General features: G+C 34.2%; 1 protein-coding gene across 5 annotated transcripts; it reads left to right on the top strand.

The window, feature by feature from the left end:
• The first annotated feature begins 860 nt into the window (after window positions 1-860).
• On the top strand, window positions 861-5,989 carry LOC112283434 (zinc finger protein CONSTANS-LIKE 9). Of its 5 annotated transcripts, none has more exons than XM_090251221.1 (7): window positions 861-1,232; window positions 1,850-1,909; window positions 2,654-3,621; window positions 3,999-4,379; window positions 4,510-4,770; window positions 4,945-5,303; window positions 5,434-5,989. In XM_090251221.1, exons 3-7 carry the CDS (start codon window positions 3,091-3,093, stop codon window positions 5,561-5,563), a joined length of 1,662 nt encoding a protein of 553 aa, XP_090107347.1. In that variant the 5' UTR covers window positions 861-1,232; window positions 1,850-1,909; window positions 2,654-3,090; the 3' UTR covers window positions 5,564-5,989. The 5 variants fall into 5 exon arrangements, with proteins under 5 accessions (XP_090107347.1, XP_090107346.1, XP_090107349.1 ...); XM_090251222.1 differs by having other exon boundaries at window positions 1,113-1,232; window positions 1,856-1,909; XM_090251220.1 differs by having other exon boundaries at window positions 923-1,232; window positions 1,850-3,621.
• Window positions 5,990-23,585: the final 17,596 nt, after the last annotated feature.

The following is a 23,585-nucleotide window of genomic DNA, read 5'->3' as shown; positions in this document are numbered from 1 at the left end:
ATGAAACCCCGTCAAGTTCACAAATCACACATTACTTGCTCAATTGGTTTTTATTAACAAGCTGAGCAGCAGTAAGTCCATGAACGCATCAGTTAGATTTGTATTTTGGTAGTCATTATCATTAATATATATTACTCCGTTCAAGGATTCTCATGGCACACAGAACAAATGGACGTTTATGGAAGGTGGATCATGCTGAGGTGGCAGCAGGCCAATTAGGCAAGCACCTCCGAATTCAAACGCGAATTTATCAACACTGTCTTTTTCTTTTTCTTTTTCATGTCCCCAATTAGTTTATCTTTTTATCTGTCTACTAACCTGACCCTGACCACAATAGTAGCAATCGGGTAAAGGGATGGACTGAACCCATTCCCAGACCTCCCATTGGGTCCTAGCCTCGGTACCGAAGCTAACACCATACCTGGGTGAGAAGGGCCTTCATCGGCAGAGGAGGAAGAGGTAGCGGCGCGGCGCGGCGCGGCGATGGGGATGAAATGGTATCTTCCAGAGCATGAGGACGATGAGTTGCGCCAGCGAGCCAGCAGGCGGAGTTGCAAAAGCGCAGACGCAGCAGTGATAGTCGGGGAAGAAGGGAGAAGGGGGAAGGGGGAAGAAGGGAGGGGGATTTATTGGCGTTGTGGAACCGTGAGCTTGTGGGGATGGCCCGAGGAGATAGACCCCACCCTGTTTGTGGTTTCTCGTCATGCGTGGGAAAAGCCTCGGCGCTTTTGTGGCTCTTTCGTGCGCTTTTGAGCCTCTTTTGGGGTTGTTGCTTTTGGGGCCCCAGGCAAACGAAAAAGACACCCGTCAGTGCCAGCCCAGCAGCCCTACTCCCAACCCATCTTCCCCGCCTGCCTGTCTGCCTGCCTGCCTGCCATCATTGCCCCCCAACCTCTCCCATCTATCCTTTCCTCTTCTTCCCCTTCGTCGCTTTCCTCACTTCCCCCTCTTTCTTCCCTACTCTACTCGACTCTACTCTTCTCTTCTATTTCCTTCCCTCCTTCCTTCCTTCCTTCCTTCCTTCACATTCAAGCTCTGCTTTCTTTTCCCTCTTTCCCCTTTGCATCGCCCTCTGCCTTCCTCTCCTCCCTCACCCTCCCCTCTCATCTCTTGTTTCTCATCTACACCCTTTTCTTAGCATCTCTCCTCCCCCCCCCCTCCTCGCTCTCTTCCTGCAAGTGCTTGTGTGGGCTCTAGCACGTCTCGTCCATCTTCCGTACTTGAACCTCTAGGTACATCACGTCTGCTCGTTTTCTTCCTCTTCCTCTCTCGCTCTCTCTCTGTCGTGTGTTTCATGTAGCACAAGAGGTGTCACTGTGTGAAGGTATTGGGGCGTTGTTTTTTATGAGGCGATCGGGGGGATTTCGCAGAACGGGAATGCGACTAGGATCTGTCCATGTCAGTTGCGCCAAGTCGTATGAAGTTGGCGTTTTTTTTTTTTTTTTTTTTTTTTTTTTTTTGGTTGAATTGGGTCAGTGGACATGTGAAGTAGAGGCTCGCTAGTTGGATTGCGCAACATTTGGAGACGAGGTGGCCTGCGACGGGTAGTAATTGGAGGGAAGTGGAGCAGAAAGTGAGATCGTAGAGAATGTCATTAGAAACAGGCGCTCGGAGGTGTTACCTCTGAGCATGATAAAAGGGGCGGGGTGGGTGTACGAGGACCGTTTCAGAGAGTGACGGAGATACTGTGCGTAGATAATGGAGGGGTTTTAGAAGGAATTAAGTGGCTGTGGCCGTTTTGGTGGAGTGCGTGTGTGGTAGCGCGTACATGTAGTAAATCAGTCGTGTGCGCTCTGGTGAAGTTGACTTTGGTACATGTTTTGACGATTTAGTGTGCGGATTCTCGTAGTGGCAGATTTAGGAGCTCTTTCTGCGAAGATGTTGCCGTTTGAACCGGAATTGATGCGAGGTCAGTGTTCTACTTTGTCATAGCTCCCTCCTCTCTTTGGGTTTCCCCCTTTGGTTTCTTGCCCTTTTGGCTGGATCATATGTATCAGGATATGAGTGAAATTGCAGAGAGCTCTACGACTCTCCATTATCTGCATGTTTTTAGTGCGATGACTCTGTGATATCACACAGTGCTAATTGCACAGTAAGTTTATGAAGTTAGCATTGCATTACTTGTTTTGATTGTAGATTGAAGTGTTAGCATTGATCTACATCGCTGTGAAGCACAGTCTCTTCCTCTCTTCTTTCATATCCAATCCTCGAAGTTCCTCCAGAAGATTCGTACTAGTTGAATCCAGTGGCATCAGTAACATTGCAGTCATCCTTGTGTGACGCTCACATGAAGTTTACACTAGAGGGTTCACATATTGATATGAGGAGCTTCGAACGTTCTTAATCTACTTTGTGAATTAGTAGTGTTGTTGGTTCCGCCGAAATAGAGGAGCATGTTATGGAAGTCAGTCCGGGTTATCTCGGTCAATTCAACATTTCTGAATGGTTAGCTGCTGGTCTTGATGCCAGCAACCGATTGAGGGCACGTGCACATGATCATGGACATCGTGCTTTTGATATTTTGTGTAAATATTGCATCATGCACACTGTGAGTTTCAGTCTGGCTTTACATTTGAACAGGTCAGTATATTTCTTTTCTCAGATACTGCTAGCGCAACCATTGACTTTAGTTTTTCGTTTCCTTTTCTTTGAGATGTACGTGACGAGGAGCGCAGTCAGTGTACCAGCATGTAAGGAGAAGCGGAAGATTGAAACATAGTTGCGAAGCCATGGAGTGGTCAAAAGGCATTGCTAAGACTCTTGGATAGGGACTTTAGAAATTTGGTGATGTTATCAAGGTAATATCCACTGTATCAACGAGCAGGGATAGGCGAAAAGGGGTATCACTGAAGTGGGACTAGGAGCTACAATTTGAATACTGGTTTTAACAGGAAGGATTCTGAACTACTACGAACTCAACTTTGGATTTGTGAATACTCTGCGTTTTATTTTCTCGGCCCGAGCATTGTGCGGAATTAGCGCGAGGGTGCATCTTGTCGCACATGCACTTGTGAAAATCTGGACTTGAAGTTAGTAAGTAAGTGGTGGAGCTCGAGCCAGACTGTAGGAAGTGCTTGATATTTTTTGGCGATGGAGACTATGTGTGATTTTTGCGGGGAAGGCCAGGCAACAGTGTACTGCCGAGCGGACTCAGCTCTGCTCTGCCTTTCGTGTGACCGGCACGTACACAGTGCAAATGCACTGTCGCAGCGTCACTCTCGCACTTTGCTATGTCATGGCTGCAACATACGCCCTGCTGTGGTTCGCTGCACAACCTGTCAAAGTTGTTTTTGTCAAACCTGCGACGACGACACACATAACTCTTCTGTAATTTCCGCTCAACACCAGCGGCACGTTTTGGAGTGCTTTACTGGGTGCCCTTCTGCAACTGAGCTTGCAGCTCTGTGGGCTTGCGATGACCGCAGTGATGTTGGTGCGACCATTGCATCAGACTCCCCTCGGGGGTTGAACAGTCAGTGGGGAGGAATTTCTGGTTCTACCCCCACCAGGTCGACTGCAGTAAGAGAGAACCAGATGAGTAGGGCACTAAGGGTGGAATCCAGTTCAGGAATTGCTGGCGTTATTAACATGTCTAGCGTCGTGCCTCCTCCGCTTGCCAAGGTAGATACCAATGTGCTTTATTTCCTTCTTTCCTTGCTTGTTGAGCTCTTCGATATGTGAGGGATGAAATCAACAGTCTCTGGTCTGAAGTCGCTTCTAAACTTCATTACATAGCCCTAATATTTCTAAGGGTTAGTTTGATATTCAAAGGCTCTAGTTTTTCTGTAGATTCATCCTGGAAAGTTTTTGTCAATATTTTCCCTCGTGTACATGTGATTCTTCTTTTCCACTAGCTTCCTGTATGCATTGTTTAGATATGGGATACGAAGGAGCTAGAGATGTAGAGAAGTTCGTTATAATATGAGTTTATTTGTTTGTACATGGACGATAGCACTTGCTTTTTTGTATTTCTTAACACCACATCTCCTATGTACCAGAGTTCAGTTCTCACGAGTAATCCAGAAGTGGGGCAACAAGAACAGGTTAGTGCTGAAAAAGGAATTTCTCAGCAGCTTCAAGTTCTCCAGGTCCAGGACCTGTCGCGACCTTCCCCGGCGTCATTGTCGGATCAACAGGCAAAACGACAATGCATGGAAACTCAGACTAGCATCCAGAAACAGCAAGAGTCTGAGCAGTGTTCACCGATTCCCGTTCGTGTACACTCGGACCAGCAGTCTGCACAAAATTCTCAAGGTGAATCTAGTACTGTAGTTGGTGATGGCCAGTCGATGAAGCTGGAGATTGGACCAAATGATATCGTAAACCAAGGTGGAACGGACTCCTTCTGGCGGAGCAATGCTTTAACTCAAGCCACTCAGGTATAATATCCTGAGTTCTAATACTCTTTTCGTTGGTACTTCATGATTGTCAAATTTTTCCGTCGCAATTGTGACTGGCCTATGCCCATTTTGCAAATCGCGTAACTGTTCCTTATGGCTGGCTGTGTAGATGTGGGGACAGAACATGCAGGACTTGGGAGTGTGTGGAGACGTGGCCGATCCATGTGACGATTTTAGTATGGCTGATGTGGATCTATTTTTTGACAATTACGAAGAAATGTTTTCCAGCGGCACAGCCCCTTCTGGGTCTACGTTTGAAGAAATGAGCCCACGACGCTCTTCCTTAGGTCAAGACGCCGCAAATGGTAGCAACGAACATGCGCGTATGCAGAGCATTCCTGAAGCAGAACTCTTCAAACCCATCAATCAAGTATGCTCTCTTGCTCAATTTACCATGACATGTCCAGGGTTATATCTTGAGGTTTTAGGTAGCTTACGAGCCAGATAATAACCTTCCAGGATCAGAGAGCTCATTAATTACGATTATAGCATGAAGTTCAGTGCCACATCACTGATCCTCGAAATTGTTTGCTAATATCTGTAGGGTACTGCAAGCACAGCCAATGATATCAAGTTCAGGGAGGACATGGTTAGGCCAGCAGGTCCTGGCCCAGGGCCACCTGAACTTCATGACATGGAAGTTTTAATGGCAATGAACGACATGGATGGAACTTCCTGTAACATGGGGTCGCAGTTTTCGGCAAGGCCAGCTTTAATTAGTCGCTCCCTGACATTTTCTGGACGGAGCGGTGACAGCGGCGACTACCAGGACTGTAATGCATCACCTCTGTTTTTCAGCTCCGGAGAGGCTTCTTTGGGCTCGAGGAGTCCAGACAGTATTTCCATTACCCAAGCACGTGACTCTGCAATGCTTCGTTACAAAGAGAAGAGAAAGAATCGCAGGCTTGTTCCGACTTCCTTCCCTTTTGAATTAAAACGTGCGAGTTTGTTTGGCTCTTTGTTGCAATTACGTACGAGATAGGCTTCAGTTTTATGTTCAGATATCTTTCTGATATCTCGTCTAATACTGCAGGTTTGACAAAAGGGTTCGGTACGAGTCTCGCAAAGCCCGTGCAGACATCCGCAAGAGGGTGAAGGGTCGGTTTGTGAAGGCAGGACAAGCCTATGATTACGATCCTTTAGCCACTACACGGAGCTTTTAGGTTGATCACCCTTCCGATACGAATGAACAGCAACAACCATTTTTGAGAGGTCTGCATCTCTTTGGGCCCTTGAAAATGGAAAAATGTACCCGGAGCATGCTGTTTCACTAGCTTGTGTGATACTGAAGGTACATTAGTGTCTGATGTTCTGCACATAGCTGTAGCAGGTTTAGCACATGGCAGGCAAGTCTAGTTCTTGACATAAAAGTTGCATCTTGAAGTTCATGTCCTTGAGCAAGGCCCTTGCTGACATGGACCTGCGCACGGGCTCAGTCACTGGTTAGGGTGGGCTGCCGATTGGGTGTTTCTGTGGACTGTTGAACATGTTTGGAGTCGTTGGTTGTGTCGCCGGATGGCCCGCCGTCTGTAGGCTCGATGTACCATATTAATTAACTTGGGTGTTCTGTCATCTCTTGGTTTTAGTTCTACCGTTGGCAGACTGTCTCACTGCATAGAGCAGCCTTTTTTTGTATGATCATAGGAACTCCATTGCATTGATAACTGCAACTGAGCTGGGAAGTTACGTTAGTTAAACTGTCTGTGCTTTGTCGACCTCAAGATACTGCTGTAAAATTCATGGTGTAGCATATCTTTTTACAAACAACTTACCAATGCTCATTCTGCACCCTTCAAGCTTAAATTCTCGCAGCTCTGCCGGTGATGGAGGATTGAGGACCGGACCTAGTTATTGTGACCGTGATGATTCTGGTGATTTATCTGGTAAAAGAATAATCTTGTAATGGCCACAAGTGGATGTGTGGTTGGACTTTCTTTGTATCGCTTTGTCATTGCATAGGGTACCTTTGTCTGCTTTTCCCCTGCATGCTTGAGCAGTGGGTAAGATGACTGGGCACCAGTGTTTCCAATTTCGCGTAGATTGCACCATCCATCAGCACCTTTGATGCTTTAGCATCAGGGTACCGCTTCCTTTTTCGCGTAATGATGCTAACCTAGTTTTTAGCGGACAGCATCTTGTTCTAGCTAAGAATCAGGCAATTTTGTCAGATGGCTGACTTGGTTGACTGAGTTTTCATCTTCACGCAGTATTCTCGATGATAATTAGGACTAGCTTAACTTTTAGTAGAATCTAGCGAGTATCCATCATTTCGACGTTACCAACTAGTTGGGCAATGCACTAAATTGTACAATTTCTTTTCTTATTTAACATTCATAAACAAATCTGAAAAGTATGCTGCAATTTGTTAAATCCATTATTAAATTATTTTGGCAAAAGCAAATTAATACATGTATGACTATGAACGGAAAAAGGAAAAGAAATAAAATTTAAATATGGACATATTTTCATGATAAAAAATTAATTAGAAATGATGTCAAGTACAAGAAGGTTGGAAAAACTTGAAGTAAGATTGAAGTACAACAAAGGTATTGATAAGATTAAAGATGGCTATGACCTTGCTTTTTTCATATAAATTGCTTAATAAGATCATAGAGAAACTTTTTAAAGGCAACAAGACTTATAAAACAAATATTCAACTACTAAAGTGTTTTTATGATAGATGGTCATATCCAACAAACTTCTAAAAGAAGTTTATATGACCACATGGCAAACCTAGTAGTACTTATAGAACTAATCTTTGCTTAAGAAACTTCTACAATAATTCACAAAAAAAGTTGTAAACTTTAATATTTTTTCTTATTATTATTTTTTATTTTTACTAATTAAAATAAGATATCTCATAATTTTATGATTTTATAATTTCATAATTTTATCTCTTCTTTGACATTTCATTTTTTGAAAAATAAATTCTATAAAGAATATTAATATTTTAAGTTGATTAAAAATTTAAAAGATATCTAATAGATAATTTGTATGTAAACAAAATAATCAAGATATGATGAATTTTTAAGTTTTGAAGTAAAAGACATAGAAGATAAGATTTATTTCTAAGAAGATAAGTGATTGCAATTATTAAATAACTAAACTACTATTATTATAGATTAAAAAAAATTAAAATATTTGATAGTGTAATTTTTCATTAAGTTCAATGGACTAAATGAAATAATAAATCAATTTTCATCTCTTTCCAAACTATTAATCTTTTAATTTATTTATTTTATTTTATCTTTAAAAAACATGTGAATATTTTAACTATTTGTATGATATATATTTAGCTTTTAAAATATATATATATATATATATATATATATATATATATATATTTTCTATAAAAATTAATAAATAAAATTATTAAATATTTATTTCTATAATTTTTAATTTTTAAAATATCAAGAATAATTAATAATAGATAAAATTATAATCAATATAATATAGTATTTTTAAGAAGAAGAATGTGATATCCTATTTTAAATAAATTTAATTGATAAAAGAAATTCAACTACTTAATTGGATAGTAATTAATGCTATACAAATGACATCCATTTAATATATTTTTTTCAATTTTTATCTTTTTTTTATTTTTTTATTTTAATAATTTACATGGAAGACCATCAAATTTAATTTCTTTAAAAGATTTTATTATTTTTAGGATTTTATTTATGATATTTAGTATTATTTTCTATTTTCATAATTATAATAAAAATCTAGATAGTTTTCAAATAAATAAAAAAAATTTATACAATCTTAAATTCAAGTATTGAAATTTGTTAATTTTGTAATTAGAAATCAAAAAAATCTTCTCGGTTAATAAATCTTCAAAACCTAGATTTAGAATAATTAAATTTTCGATATAAATATATAAATATATAAATATATTTTCTATTTTTAAATAAATAAACAAAATTTTTTGTTAATAATTATTTAAAAAAATTCCTTTTTTATTCATTATTTTACTATCAATATATTTTGATTGTACTAATAAGAAAAATTAATGAAATAAAAACTTAATGAAATAAAAAATTACTTGTATTATTATTTATTTTTGTTAATTTTATTATACTAATAGTGTAATTATAAAATGTTAATCTATTTATTTTTATTTGAATATTTAAAGTATGAAACTTAAAATCAAAAATAGTAAAAATAGTAAAAATTTTAAAATAAATTAATTAAATATATTTCCAACTATAAATTGTTTTATAATACAAAGATTATAATCTACTTCTTCTTTTAAAATATCATATTTTATTTTTATTAAAATTATCTAAATATAAATCTAATAAAAAAAAAAATTAACTCATGTATACTATAAAAAATGATAATAAGGATATCAAACTAGTAATATATTTTTAAAATAAAAAATAATCAAAAGAAATTTTCTTCAATTTGAGAAGATTTGAAAGACTTAAAACATGGTTAAAATATAAGACAAATATTGATAGGATTGAAAACAACATCAATCTATTTTACTCATATATGAATTGCTATAAAAGCTGTATAAGAAGTTATTAATGAAACAATTTTACAAAAATTCATGAATATGCTCATGTATATTTAATTAAAATAAAAGACTAAATATCAATCAATTAATTAAGTATCTATTAATAAAAATCACATATTTTAAGTAGATGAATTTTTTAATATCTTTTAAAAAAACTTCTTAGAAGCTTCATAGTCGCAGCTTTGACTTTATATGTATTTTTTGTTGATTGATAGATAATAAACATGGTCAAAAAATTAGCCACATATTATACATATTGGTAGTTTATAGTACAAGCTAATCATATGGCACATATATAGAAAACTTGCCTTGCAAGTTGAAACACACGTCTTGTAAGTTAGACACATGTTGGAAGTCTTATAGAATGTTGCCACATAGCTCTTAATTAGATAGTATTTGGAGAGGCAAGAGTAAAGTCTTCTTTACTCTCATCAATGCCTTTCTTATTTTTAGTCTTGCTTCAAGACTTTTAAATCTTTTTTTTTTTTTTTTGGCAATAGAAATTTTAATATAATATTATACCATCTTTGAATAATTATCTAGTTTTTTCAAGTCATACAAGAGTTTATTAATCTTTTGGTTCTTTAAAATTTATGTCTTTGATAGTTCGACAAGAATGATAACTTATTGTTCTTGTTTTGTTTATAAGTAAGTGAATTATGCCACATCTATAATTGGGTTTTAAAGGTTGTCGACTACCTACTTTTGAACTAACAGTCTAATTTTTTAACATTGATTTTTTTTCTTTAAAGAGAGTAGACTAATTTCTTTTTATGAAAACTTCATTTTATATTAGAAGATATAGATTATCCTTCTCTAATTTGATTTGTGACTTTATTTGAGTTTTTTATAAAAGAAAAAATTATAGATATTATTTTTTGTAAAAATAAAAATAAATTTGTAACTATTGTGGATTTTCAAAAATTTTTCAATATTCTTATGATAGAAACTTCTCATATTTCTAATGTTAATTATAGAGACAATATTCCTAAGCTTATAAAAGAAGTCAATAATGAAGTTTAAAATCAAGTTGGATTTTTAGGTGCACTTTTATCTAGAAGTGCTCTCTTTTGATTTGTACCTTTGTTGAAAAATGATTCAATGTTCATCTATGATTTGAGGTGGAAGAAGTCTTAGACTCAAGTTGGTACCAAAATAGGTTGAAATATCTTATTCATTGGTGCGGATATGATATTAGTGAACGCACATAGGAGACATCAAAGAATCTTACAAATGCAACAAAGAAAGTTGAAGTCTTTAATCAATGACATCCATCAAAACCAAGATGAAGAATAGCAAATCTTTGCTATAAAAAAAATAAGATCAAAGAAAAATAACATTCTACTTTCTATCTTTCATTGTAGCTTCTATGTATTTGTGATAAGATGGAGCACCAATGACCAACAGGTTCAACTCAAGAGCTTTCATTTGTGGACTTAATGGATGAGACATTGTGATTGTCACAACCTTCAAGACAACGGAATTGAGATGAAGATCTTCAAGAATGACATGTCCTTCTTCGAATAGATGGCGAGATAGAATGTGTTTGGTATCATGACCTTGGAAGAGAATTCCAATGTTTAGTGATTTTATTAGAAGTAGGAACGACCCCTGACAATGTTCCAAATGTTTATTTGAAGGAAGTTATGAAGGCCTCAACAATGACCAAATAACAGGGTGGTCTTCTTGCCATGGTATGGGACACTATAGATGGTTAAGAAGACCTATCAACCATCTTCAAAGAGAGCAAAGATTGGAGTATATAGCAAATACGATTTGTCGCATCTTGGACTTCTTTGACATATGAAGACCACTCCTCGTGGAACTCGTCCCTAGAAGGAGCAGTAATATCATGGACATACATATTTACCTCAATAGTTACTTATATGATTAAGTTGAAATATGTTAATATAGAATAATTTCATAATGTCTTCTAGAAAAGCTTCCTAGAAGCTTCATAGATGCGGTTTTGATTTTAGATGTGTTTGTAGGTTAGAAACTTGGCCAAAAAACTAACCATGTATTGGTAGCTTGTGGAATAAGTTATCTCCATGTAGTAGCTTGTGGAACAAGCCAACTACGTGGTGCATACATAGATAACTTGCCTTGCAAGATAAAACATGTAGCTAGCAAAGTCAATACATGTTGGAGGTCCTATAGGACATCACCACGTAGCTCTTATTTAGATAGTATATATGGAGGAAAGAGTGAAGCCTTCTTCATTCTTGTAAACGCCTTCTAGTCTTAGTCTTGTTTCAAGACTTTCTAGTTTTCTTGTTTTTAGCAATAGCCATTCTAGTTAATATTACATCACCTTTTGAGTGAATTTCTAGTTCTCTTCAGTAATAGAAGAGTGTATTGAGGATTCTCTTTATTCAAGATTCATGTCCTTGACAACACCTCCCTTCTTACAAGAACTACACTAGCTGTTGGTCCTTCTATTTTCTACTAGAAGAACCAATATTTTTACAATTTTGACTACACCATGGTGTTTAAAGATACCCAATTAGCTTAAGGACCTTGTATGGCCTTCAAATCTTACTCCATTTCTTCATAATGGCTTTCCAAGTGATAAAAGTCATTTTTACCAAGGTTTTGAAAATTCCTCTCAAAATTCCTAAAAATATTTAAAAAAAATTTAAAAAAATCTAAAAAATCTTATAATGATTTTATAATACTAATATATATTTAAGGCTATAATTTCCTATCTTGATGATTTTTTATGGTAAAAAAGTCAATTTAAATTTACTAAAAATCCTACTTTTTGTATAAATAACTAAAAAGACATGAGGTTTTTTCTCATATTTTTCTCTTTTTTTTTTCTAACTACTAACTAAAATTTATAGTGTTTTTTTAAGTAATACATATAGATGTAAGATCAAAATATATATATATATATATATATATATATATATGTTGATCTTAGTAACTAATCTTTATTACTTAATAATAAATAAAAATACTAAACCAACTAAAATAATTACGTCCAGGACTTACTAAGACTCCATTTCTTTTCCACTGATAGTAATTTGCTTCCTTTAATATCTTCTAAGCACATCTTTATCTAATAATTGTATTTTTTGCATTCTACATGCATTCTTTTGACCTAAAATAACTAACGAGTCAATTTAATGACTCAGACATGACGTCCATCTGGGATGACTTATAAAAGAAAAGCACCCAAAATTCACTTCTCAAAATGTAGTTGAATAAAAAGGGGATTTAACTAAAAAAGTTTTAACAACTATCTAAGTTAAGAATGAGTAAGTTGCTACTTGTTTGAAGGAATTAAAGTAGATTTTGTTCTATAGAATTAACTTAGAAAAAAGAAAATAAGATATCTAACTTAAGAACTAATGATTATAGAAAAAAAAATATGAGAAGATATTAATATCAACTTTCTAAGTCTTTTATATCTTTTGGGTATCAAGGTTGGTCTTTTCCTATAGTAATATTAGTTCATAGGGATAGCTCATTTTTTCCAACCAAATTCGAACCTGGGACACTTACTTAACAACCTCTCATGTGACCAACCCTTCTATATCCTTAGGATGATTTGAGAAGATTTAATAAATAATTTTTTAATTTTTAATTTTTTAATTTTTTAATTTTTTTTGAGAATCTAATCAAGTATCCATCTCTTTCACTTAGAATATCTCTAATTTTTTAGGTGAAGGAATTAAGTTGAAAGAAAGATAAGACAATTAAATATAATTATAGCTTATCTCAAACTCTAATGTTTTTGCTTTTTAAATTCCTTCCAATTTTGATAATTTGCCACATAAAAAATTAGATAAAGGTGAATTTGAAGATGAGCCATTTGACTTTGTATATGATAAAAATCACACTCTATATTCTTTACATCTATTTTCAGATATTCTAGTAGAAAAATCTTTCCTATTGAATGTTTGTAGCCAAACTGAATTATTTGGAAAGACTTCTTTAACTAAGTAGGGGCCTAACTATATGGCATCAAATTTTCCTAAAAAATCTAATTGCCTAGCATCTTATAAGAGGATTGACATGTCAAGCTTAAAGATTCTAACCTTGTGTTATTTGTCAAAGGTAATTTTTCTTCTTCTTTGAATTATCTCTATATGTTGAGCACTTCGTCTTCTGGCCTCATTTAGATCTTCTAATCATTCTAGCCTATCAATTAAAGATTTTTTATTCGACAATCTTTCAATCAAGGCAATACAAAGTGAAGAAATTTTAAACTCAATTGGTAAAATAGATTCTATGCTATAAACCAAGGAAAATGGAGTCTCTTTGGTTGTCACTTTAAACGTTGTTCTATAAGCCCACAAGGCTGCAAGGAGCTTTGTATCTCAATCTCTTTTAGATGTTGTGGCATTTTTCCTAAGGATATTGATTACATTTGATTTACTCTTTTTGTATGTCTATTTGTTTGAGGGTGATAAGGAGTAGTTTTTCTATAGTCAATTTTAAATCAAAAGGTCAAATCTTCTATGACTTCATTTAAGAAATATTTACTTCTATCACTAATTAAGATTTTTGGACATCTAAACCTAATGATGATTTGTTCATAGAAAAATTTGGCAGCTTATTTGGCATCATTGGCCTTAACTACCTTTGCCTTAGCTTACTTGGTCAAGTATTTGGTTGCTACCACTATGTGTTTCATACCACTAGTGGAATTAGGATGAATCTCTTTAATATAATGAATTTTTCATTTTTCAAAGGGAACTAAAGGTAGGGACACATAGAGAGGCAAATTCATCTTTAGATCATTCCTAGTATATTGTTGGCATGTGTTGCATATCTTAGTATATCTATGTATATCTTGGAATAATATAGGCCAATAATAACGTGCTCTAAGTATTTTTTGGCATGTTAAGGTTCTTGAAAAGTGACCCGCGTATGTACTATTATAACATGCTGATAGAATGATAGAAATTTCTTCTTCTATTATACACCCTCTTAACATCTCGCCAACTCTACGTCTATATAATTTGCTACCAATTATGACAAAGTATCTACTATTAATTCTTATCTTCTTACGTTTTATTTTAGAAAGATAAGGAGGCAAGGCTTGAATTTTCAAGAACTTGGTAATTAATTCATACCAAGTAGGTGTGGTTGAAACAATAAATAAGGTTTCATCTATCAATGTGTCATCAATTAGAGCTTCACCAATTTGATCTGACAGCCTAGATAAATGATCTGTTTGCTTATACATTCTTTTTGGCTTATATTCCACTGTATAATCAAATTCTTCTAATAGAAGTACCCACGTTGTAAGTCTACCACTTAAATCACCCTTATTCACAAGGTACTTGATTGCGATGTGATCCACAAAAAACACCACTGGATTTAAGAGAAGGTAATGTTTGAACTTCTTAGTAGAAAAAACTATGGCAAGGCATTCCCGTTTTGTGGTAGTATAATTCCTTACCATATGATTCAATTGCCTACTAATAAAGGCTATAGGAGAGTCCTTGCCTTTTTCTCTACTTGCTTGACACAACATGCTTCTTATGACTACAGATGAAGTATCACAAAGCACATCGAAGGACAATGACCAATTGAGGGGTCTTAAGATGGGAAAGGTACTAAGTTTATCTTTAAGGATATTAAATATCTCTTGGCATTTTTCACCCCATTCATACTTCACTTCTTTTTGTATTAGTCGAGTTATGGGCATGGAAAGTGTAGCATAATCTTGTATGACTTCTCGATACTACCTTATGTGTTTCAACATTCAACTTAAAAATAAACTTTTGACTATCTATAAAGTGAGAATATGAATTGCTTTATTTACACCAATAAAAAGAGATATAGAATACTTACCAAAGATGAAAACCTATTGGAATTTCTTACTTCAACAAAACCAAGCAAAATCAATCATAAGAAACAAACTTCACATTTATACACACTATTAGAAGTACCATCTTCCGGCAAACACACCAAAATGTAATTGTAAATTTCACCCCTCTATCCAAATTACAAGATGGCCTCAATTAAGAATTGCTTGTAATAGGTAGTGTGAAGTAAAAGATGCAATGAATAAGAAAAAAGAAGAAAAAAATACAAACAAGTGAAAGAAATGTTTACATGCAAATACACTCTATAACTTAGTCACAGTCTATTCACTATATTTTTGTTCAATAAAAAGTAAAAAGTAAAAATTACATTCTTAGATAGGTAAAATTCTTATATTTCCAATGGTGTAAAAAACATATAAATCCGAATTACTATTAGTAAGTTATGAAGGTTTGAAACAAGTAAATAAATAAATAAATAAGTGAAAATATTTTATCTCAAGGATAATTTGCTTACAAATCAAGGGTTCGAGCCTCACCAAGGCTCACATGTAGTGTATATGGGTTGTCCAAGAGAGGCTACGAGGCCTTAGTCTTATCTTCCAACTACCTTCAAGGTGCTACAAACCATATGGGACTTATGCTTCTTCCTTCCTACAAGAACTATACTAACTGCTGGTCCTTCTATTTTCTACTAGAAGAAACAACATTTTGACAATTTTGACTACACCATGATGTTTAAAAACACCCAATTAGCCTGAAGACCTTGAATGGCCTTCAAATCTTACTCCACTTCTTCATAATGGCTTCCCAAGTGGTAAAAGTTATTTTTACCAAGGTCTTCAAAATTACTCTCAAAATTCCTTAAAAATTTAAATAAATTCTAAATAAATTCTAAAAAATCTTATAATATTTCTATAATGCTAATATCCATTTAAGGCTAAAATTTCCTATCTTGATGATATTTCATAGTAAAAAAATCAATTTAAATCTATTAAAAATCTTACTTTTTGTATAAATAACTAAAAGGACATGAGGTTTTTTTTCATTTTTTTTTTATTTTCTAAATAATAATTAATATTCATAGTTTTTTTTTAAGTAATACATATAGATGGAAGATATTTTATATTGATCTTATTAACTAATCCTTATCTCAAGGATAAGAATTCGATGAAAGTAATTCAATAAGTGAGTCTTCACTCAAAAAAGGTAACAAAATATAAATAAATAAATATTTATATTGAAAGAGAAACTGGAATGGCTATTGCCAAAGATTAGAAAATATGAAGACTCTTAAAACTAGATTGGAAGCAAGAAAGGAGTTGACAAGAGTGAAGAAGGCTTCACTCTTGTCTCTATATACTATCTAACTAGTGGCGACGTTCTATAGGACCTCTAATATGTGTTGACATTGTAGGATACATGCCTTGAGTTATAAGATAAATTTTTCTACGTGTGGGCCACATAGTTCGCTTGGTCTTCAAGCTAACAACATGTGTGGCACATGGCAAACTTGTTGACGACGTTTCTAATCCAAAAAGTCAATTAAAGACACCTATGAAATTAAACCAGTATCTATGAAGCTTCTAGGAAGCTTTCATATCAAATACTATAGAATTAACTTACTTTTACTTACTTTTACTTACTTCTACCTCTTTATATATGTAATTACTGGCTTACATGAGTATGTCCGTGACATTACCCTCCCTTCTAGGAATGAGTTTCACAAGGAGCGGTCATCATATGTTGAGGAAATCTATGATGTGACAAATTATATTCACCACATACTCTTATCTTTGTTCTCTTTGAAGATGATTGATAGGGCCTCTCAATCATCGGTAGTGTCTCATACCAGGACAGGAAGACCACCCAATTATTTGATCATTATTGAGGCCTTCATAACTTCCTTCGAATAGAACATTTAGAACACCATCAGTAGTTGTTCCTATCTCTATTAAAATCACCAAACATTGGGAGTCCCTTCCCAAGTCGTGATACCAAACGCGTTGTATCTCGCCATCTATTCGAAAAAGAACATGTCATTTTTGAAGATCTTCATCTTGATTGCATCATCTTGAAGGTTGTGATAATCGTAATGTCTCATCCAGCACGTCAGCAAATGAAGGCTCTTGAGTTGAATCCGCTGGTTGTTGGTTCTCCATCTCTTGAGCATCACAACAACAAAGAAGCTACAAACAAGGATTGAAAGTACAATATTATTTTTCCTAGATGTTGTTTCTTTTATAAAAAAGATTTTCATCTTGATTTTGATGGATGTCGTCAATGAAAAGCCTTCATCGCATTTGCTGCATTTGTAAGATTCTTTACTGGCTCACATGTGCATTCATTAATATCATATCTGTGCCAATGGACAAGATATTCTAATTTATTTTGATGCTGCCTTGAATCTAAGACTTCTTCTACTTCAAAGTCTTTATTATTGTCTACTTCTATAGGAGGAGGTGGAGCTTGTCGTCTTCTTGGTATATCCATTGTCTTGTATGATTCAAGAAGAGACATGTAGAATACTAGATGGATTTTTATTGACTCCAATAGATGTAAACAATATGCAACTCGATTGATTTGTGCAGAAATAGAAAATAGTCTAAGCCTTCGATAGTCCAACTTGTCACAAGGACAAGTGGTCTTGATATTACAATGAAGTAGCCATACCTTATCACTCAAGTAGAATGGTAGTTGTTTCTTTCGATAGACATCTGCATTGACCTTTTGTTGTTCTTGAGCTTCTTTTAACTATGCCTTCAATGTTGCATGTAGCTCTGACAAATGAATTGTCAAATCTTTTGCAGCAGGATTATCAACTTTTGAAAAGTCAAAAGTACTAAGTTGTGGATGATAACCATAATTAGTAAAGAAAGGTATTTGTTTTGTAGAAAAATGTATTGTATTATTACAAGCAAACTCTACCAATGGCAAAAGAGTTGTCCAATCATCTTGTTGGTAATTAATGATACATCTTAAATATTGCTCCAAAACTTGATTAACATGCACCGTTTGTCCATCGATTTGAAGATGGAATGTTGAAGATAATTTTATATCCACTTTTAGAATCTTGAAAAGAGTCTGCTAAAAACTCGATACAAATTGAGTTCGTCTATCTGATATAATACCCTTGGATAATCCATGATAGCGATAGATATTGTCAAGCAAGAGCTTAGTTGTTTCTTCACTTATGATAGATTTTGTATTTGGTACAAAATGTGCCATCTTGGTAAAATTATCTACTATAATGAATATAGAGTCATAAGAACCTGTGATTCAAAGATCCATGATGAAGTCCATAGAAACAGAAGACCATGGTTATTCTGGAATGGATAATGGCTGAAGAAGTCCAAAAGGTCGATGAGGAGGAGTTTTTGATCTTGAACAAACATCACATGATTGTACAAATTCTTTGACTGCCTTCCACATTTGAGGCCACCAAAAATCCTTAGATATTAGTTCCAAAGTCTTATTGTATCCAAAATGTCCTATTGCTGGAAAGTTGTGACAAGCTTGAAGAACACGTAAACATGCTTCTCCTTGTGGAACATATAGGCATCCTTCGAAATAGAGTAGATTATTCTTGAACTCGAATTTAAAGGGATCATGAGATCTAAAAGAATCATTCTTGATATCATGAGTAAGAGGGTCTGAAGACATACTTAACTGAACTTGCTTAAAAATAGTTAAATCAATAGTCAATGTTGATTTTATTACTCGAAGATGAAATTGCTCTAACTTCAAGAGAACCATTCTTTGTTGCTCAAAAGTTGCATCTCCTTCTTTTGGTGTAAGATAAGAACGTCTAAACAAGGCATTGGACAAATCTTGTTGTTTTCTTGGTCGATAAGTGATGATGAACTCGAATCTTGATAAAGACATGCTCCAACGAGCTTGGCGATAATTTAATACGTGTGCTGACATGAAATACTCGAGATTCTTGTGATCCGTATACACGGTGACTAGATTGGAAGCGTCTTCTAGATAATGACGCTATTCTTGAAAAGAATCTACAATTGCAAGAAGTTCTTTACCATAGATCTCATAATTGATTTCTGCTGTTGAGAATTTTTTTGAATGAAAGGCTACTAGATGAAGTTTGTCATTTGTTCCCATTTGTGACAAAACTGCACCCAAAACAAAGTCTGATGCATCTGTTTTTATAAAGAATGCTTTGGAAAAATCAACACGATATAAGATTGATGCAGAAATAAACGTTGTCTTCAAAGATTCAAAAGCAACTTCCGCTTCTTGATTCTATTGGAGTTTGTCTTTACAAGTCAAATGTGTAAGTGGAGTTACAACTAGAGAGAAGTCTTTGATGAAGATCCGATAGTAGTTGGCAAATTCCAAAAAGCATTGGACATTTCTTACTGTTTTTGAGATCTTTCAATCTATAATAGTTTGAGCTTTCCTAGAATCCATCATAAGTCCATCATTTGAAATGATGTAACCTAAGAAATCAACTTGAATAGTGTGGAATACACACTTTTCTATCTTGGCATAGAGTCCTACATCTCTTAATTTTTGTAACACATAACGAAGATGAAGTTCATGTTCTCATGGATTCTTAGAATAGATCAAGATGTCATCTACATAACAGACCACAAAATCGTCCAAAAACTCTCAAAAAATATCATTCATTAGATGTTGAAAAGCTGTTGGTGCATTTGTAAGTCCAAAAGGTATGACATTGTATTCAAAATGTTCATATCTAGTTTGATACGTAGTCTTCCATTCATCTCCTTCTTTGATGCGTACTAGATTGTATACTTTCCGGAGATCTATTTTTGTATAGATCTTAGCTTGATTCAATTGATCAAGAAGTCTAAATATTAAAGGTAGTAGATACTTGTTCTTGATGGTAATCTTGTTGAGTCCTCGATAATAAAGACACATATGTAATGATCCATCTTTTTTCTTCACAAATAGAATTGGAGCTCCTACCGGAGATTTAGAATGACCTATGAAATTCTTAGCTAGATTTTCTTCAATATACTCTTTGAGTTCAGTCAACTCATTTTTGTGATAAACTGTAGATTGGTTCGAGTAGCGGTTGTGCTCTTTCTTGAAGGTCAATTGAGCAATTAGAGAGACAATGTTCCAGTAGTGTATACACATTTTTTTTTTTGAATATATCTTAAAATTCTTGATATTTGCTTGGAATGGCACTTGAAGTCTTTCCACCAGTAGAAACAGGTGTGGTATAAATAATATATGGTGATTCTGTCATAGTAGCAACAAAAAAGCTTTTACACCAATAAACATGGGTTTAAGTGAATTGGACTTATGAATCTCTACTTGATTAACTACTTTATTAATTATACTTTTAGACAAAGTAAGAGTTCGAGAAATCCAATCTATTTGAGGGTTGTATTTTTTTAACCACGATAAACCTAAAATGACTGGATTAGAGGGAGATTTAATAATATTAATTACTAAAAAGCTATTATGACCATTAATTATTACTTCTATAGGAAGGGTTTTGTGAATAATATCTCCAAAAGATAATGGACGACCATCTATGACTTCTACATGAACAAGTTTAGTTTTCTTTACTAAAGATATGCTATGTTTTTTAGTAAATTCTTCATCTAAGAAACACGCTGAGGCTCCTGAATCTAGCAAGGCACAAGCTTTGTAATATTTCGGTTCTGAAGTAACATTTAATGTAAAATAAGAAGAGGGTTCTGAGGAGAGAATATGACCTTTACTAGATGTCGTGCAAGGTTCTAGCCACACGGTCCCTTTTGTAGCTGGACAAACTCATTTTTCAACATATTATCTTCTTTGATAGCCATACTCTTCATTTTGTGATTGCGTCATTTCTTTGGACAATGTTGAGCAGTGTGTTTTGATTCTCTATATTATAAATATAATCCTTCTTGACGATGACGAGTCTTTTCTTGTTCAATAAGAGGTTTGAAATGTACTGCATCAATTTGCATATCCTCTACTTCCGAAGGTATGTGTTGAAGAGATATTGATATTAAAATTGAATTATAGTAACGTTGAGGTCCACTTGTATGGTTCTCAGATCAAAATTCAAAAAGACGATTGTCGCACTTCATAGCAAAGTTAATTGCTTGACTCAATGTTTGAGGATCATGTAAGTTGAGTATTAATTTTTTTTACCTCATATTGTAATCCGTAGAAAAATTGGCTAATAAGTGCAACATCATCCCACTTGATATCAGTTATAAGTTGTCAAAATTGTGAAGCATATAACATTACTGAATGATTGCCTTGTTATAAAATATGGATCTTATTGGTTGTAACACAAAGTGCATCATGTTCTCCATATATCAATCAAAACTCCACCAGAAAAGCCTCTAGATTATCCAATATTAGTTCTCATCATTCAAGAAAAGATGAAAACCACGATAGTGTTGAACTTGAAAGAAGCATTTTAATGAATCTAACTTGCAATCCTGGAGTTTGATAGCTTTGGGGTTGAAGTTCAATCACAAGTTGCACTTGATTGATAAATCCTCAAAACTTGGATCTTGTACCATCAAACTTCTTGGATAGGATAATTCTTGGTTCTTTAACATTGGAAGGGTCTTATACCATTGGAGAAGAGACATGATTTGGTACAGATGTTGAAGCAGCTCCAATCATTTCTATATCTTCACTTCTTGCCAATCTTATTGCTTCTTGTGGTGGTAAATTGAGTTGATGCATCGCAAGCATTAACTCCCTCAATTGCTCTTGTATTTGTGCCATTGCGCTCTTCATTTCTGCAAGTTTAGCCATGATAACACTTAGAAAAGAGAAGATGTCTAATATCACTCAAGACAAATAGAAGAGATGGCTTGAGAATAAAGAAAATACTAAAGACAATATCAATTTAGAAGAAGGTAATCCACAACTTCTAATATGCTTGTATCTTATCAAAAAAAGGGATAATCCATTCTTAATCAAGATAAGACAAAGCTCTGATATTGTAAGTGTACTCTTGTCAATTTGTCAAGGACAAGAACTCGATGAAAAGTAATTCAGACAAGTGAATCTTTACTCAAAGAAAGGTAACAAAATATAAATAAACAAATATGTATATTGAAAGAGAAACTGGAATGGCTAATGCCAAAGACTAGAAAACATGAAGACTCCTAAAATTAGACTAGAAGCAAGAAAAGAATTGACAAGAGTGAAGAAGGCTTCACTCTTGTCTCTATATATACTATCTAACTAGGGACTACATGGTAATGTTCTATAGGACCTCTAATATGTGTTGACTTTGTAGGACACATGCCTTGACTTACAAGGCAAGTTTTTCTACGTGTGGGCCATATAGTTAGCTTGGTCTTCAAGCTAACAACATGTGTGGCACATGGCCAACTTGTTGACCACATTTCTAATCCAAAAAGTCAATTAAAGACATCTATGAAGTCAAAGCAACATCTATGAAGCTTCTAAGAAACTTCCATATTAAATACTATAGAATTAACTTATTTTTATTTATTTTTATTTACTTCTATCTATTTATATATGTAATTATTGGCTTACATGAATATGTCTATGATAATTTATTACTTAATAATAAATAATAATATGAAACCTACTAAAATAATTACCTCCATGACTTACTAAGACTCCATTTTTTTTTTCACTAATAGTATTCTGCTTCCTTCAACATCTTTTAAGCACATCTTCACTTAAAAATTGTAATTTTTACACTCTTTTGACCTAAAACAACTAGTGAGACAATTTAATGACTTATAATGACTTTTGTACTTTCAATACTAAACAAGATCATTTGAAATGCCTAAGTAAATGTTTGGATCAATGTGCTATATACGGGATATCATTGAACTTTGATGAATGCTAATTTGGTGTTTTATTAGGAAAACTCTTGGAACACATAGTCTCCTGACGTAGTATTGCCACTGATCTAGATAAAGTTTAGTACATAATAAACCTACCAAGATCAAAGACAATATCGGATGTTCGTTGTTTTGTTGGCCATGTTAGTTATTATTGAAAATTTATTCATTCATTTGTACTCCTCTGTCAACCTCCGACTAATCTTTTCAAAAAACCCATGTCAGATGGGACCTGTCCAATTTGGATCAAAGAGTGTACAATGGCATTTGAAGAGTTGAAGCAAAAATTGGTATTTGTACTATTATTAGTTGTTCTTTGTTGAACAAAGCCATTTCATATGTATGTTGATGCATCCAATGTTACTATTAGATCTGAGTTAAATTAGAAGGATAAAAATAGAATAAATCGTCCAATATATTATGTCAATTGATAATTGGTGGCTACCGAACGAAATTACACTATTATTGCATGGGAAGCTTTGGGCATGATATATTCGGTTCAAAAATTTTGACATTATTTATTGGATTATCCATTCATATTTTATATAGATCATGATGCCCTAAAATACATGATAAATAAGCCTCAATTGAGTGGACGTATTACCAAATGAGTATTACTACTACAAGAATTTAATTTTACTATTATCATAAGACTTGGGAAGAACCATGTGAATGATGACCATTTATCCTGGTTGTCCAATATCCTGGGCAATGAACATATTCTTGATATACTTTTTGATACTAATTTATTTGCTCTGGATGTGATTTCATCGGAATATAGTAAAATAATTCAATTTTTGACATTCCAAATATTTCTACTTACATTTAGGGAGAAGCTTTAGAAATACTTAATTTTGAAAAGTGCACCATATACAATGATTGGTGATGCTTTATATAAACAAGGAAAAGATGGCATTTTACGATGTTGTGCCTTTCAAAGTGAAGTATAGTAGATATTGGATGGTTGCCACTTAAATAGTTGTGGTGGACATTTTATAGGTGATAGTATTGCTCGAAAAGGTTTAATAGCTAGATATTGGTAGTCAACAAT

The sequence above is a fragment of the Physcomitrium patens genome, chromosome 6 (assembly GCF_059467195.1).
Source record: "Physcomitrium patens ecotype Gransden chromosome 6, ASM5946719v1, whole genome shotgun sequence".
NCBI lineage: Eukaryota > Viridiplantae > Streptophyta > Bryopsida > Funariales > Funariaceae > Physcomitrium > Physcomitrium patens.
This window is presented reverse-complemented; position numbering and strand designations above follow the sequence as displayed.

What these genes read in the sequence shown, in the direction of transcription:
- LOC112283434 (XM_090251221.1), top strand. Translation starts at nt 3,091, where the DNA reads ATGGAGACTATGTGTGATTTTTGCGGGGAAGGCCAGGCAACAGTGTAC. An exon ending in TCTTCAAACCCATCAATCAA is followed by an intron (nt 4,771 to 4,944) that starts GTATGCTCTCTT and finishes TAATATCTGTAG; the next exon opens with GGTACTGCAAGCACAGCCAA. An exon ending in GAGAAGAGAAAGAATCGCAG is followed by an intron (nt 5,304 to 5,433) that starts GCTTGTTCCGAC and finishes CTAATACTGCAG; the next exon opens with GTTTGACAAAAGGGTTCGGT.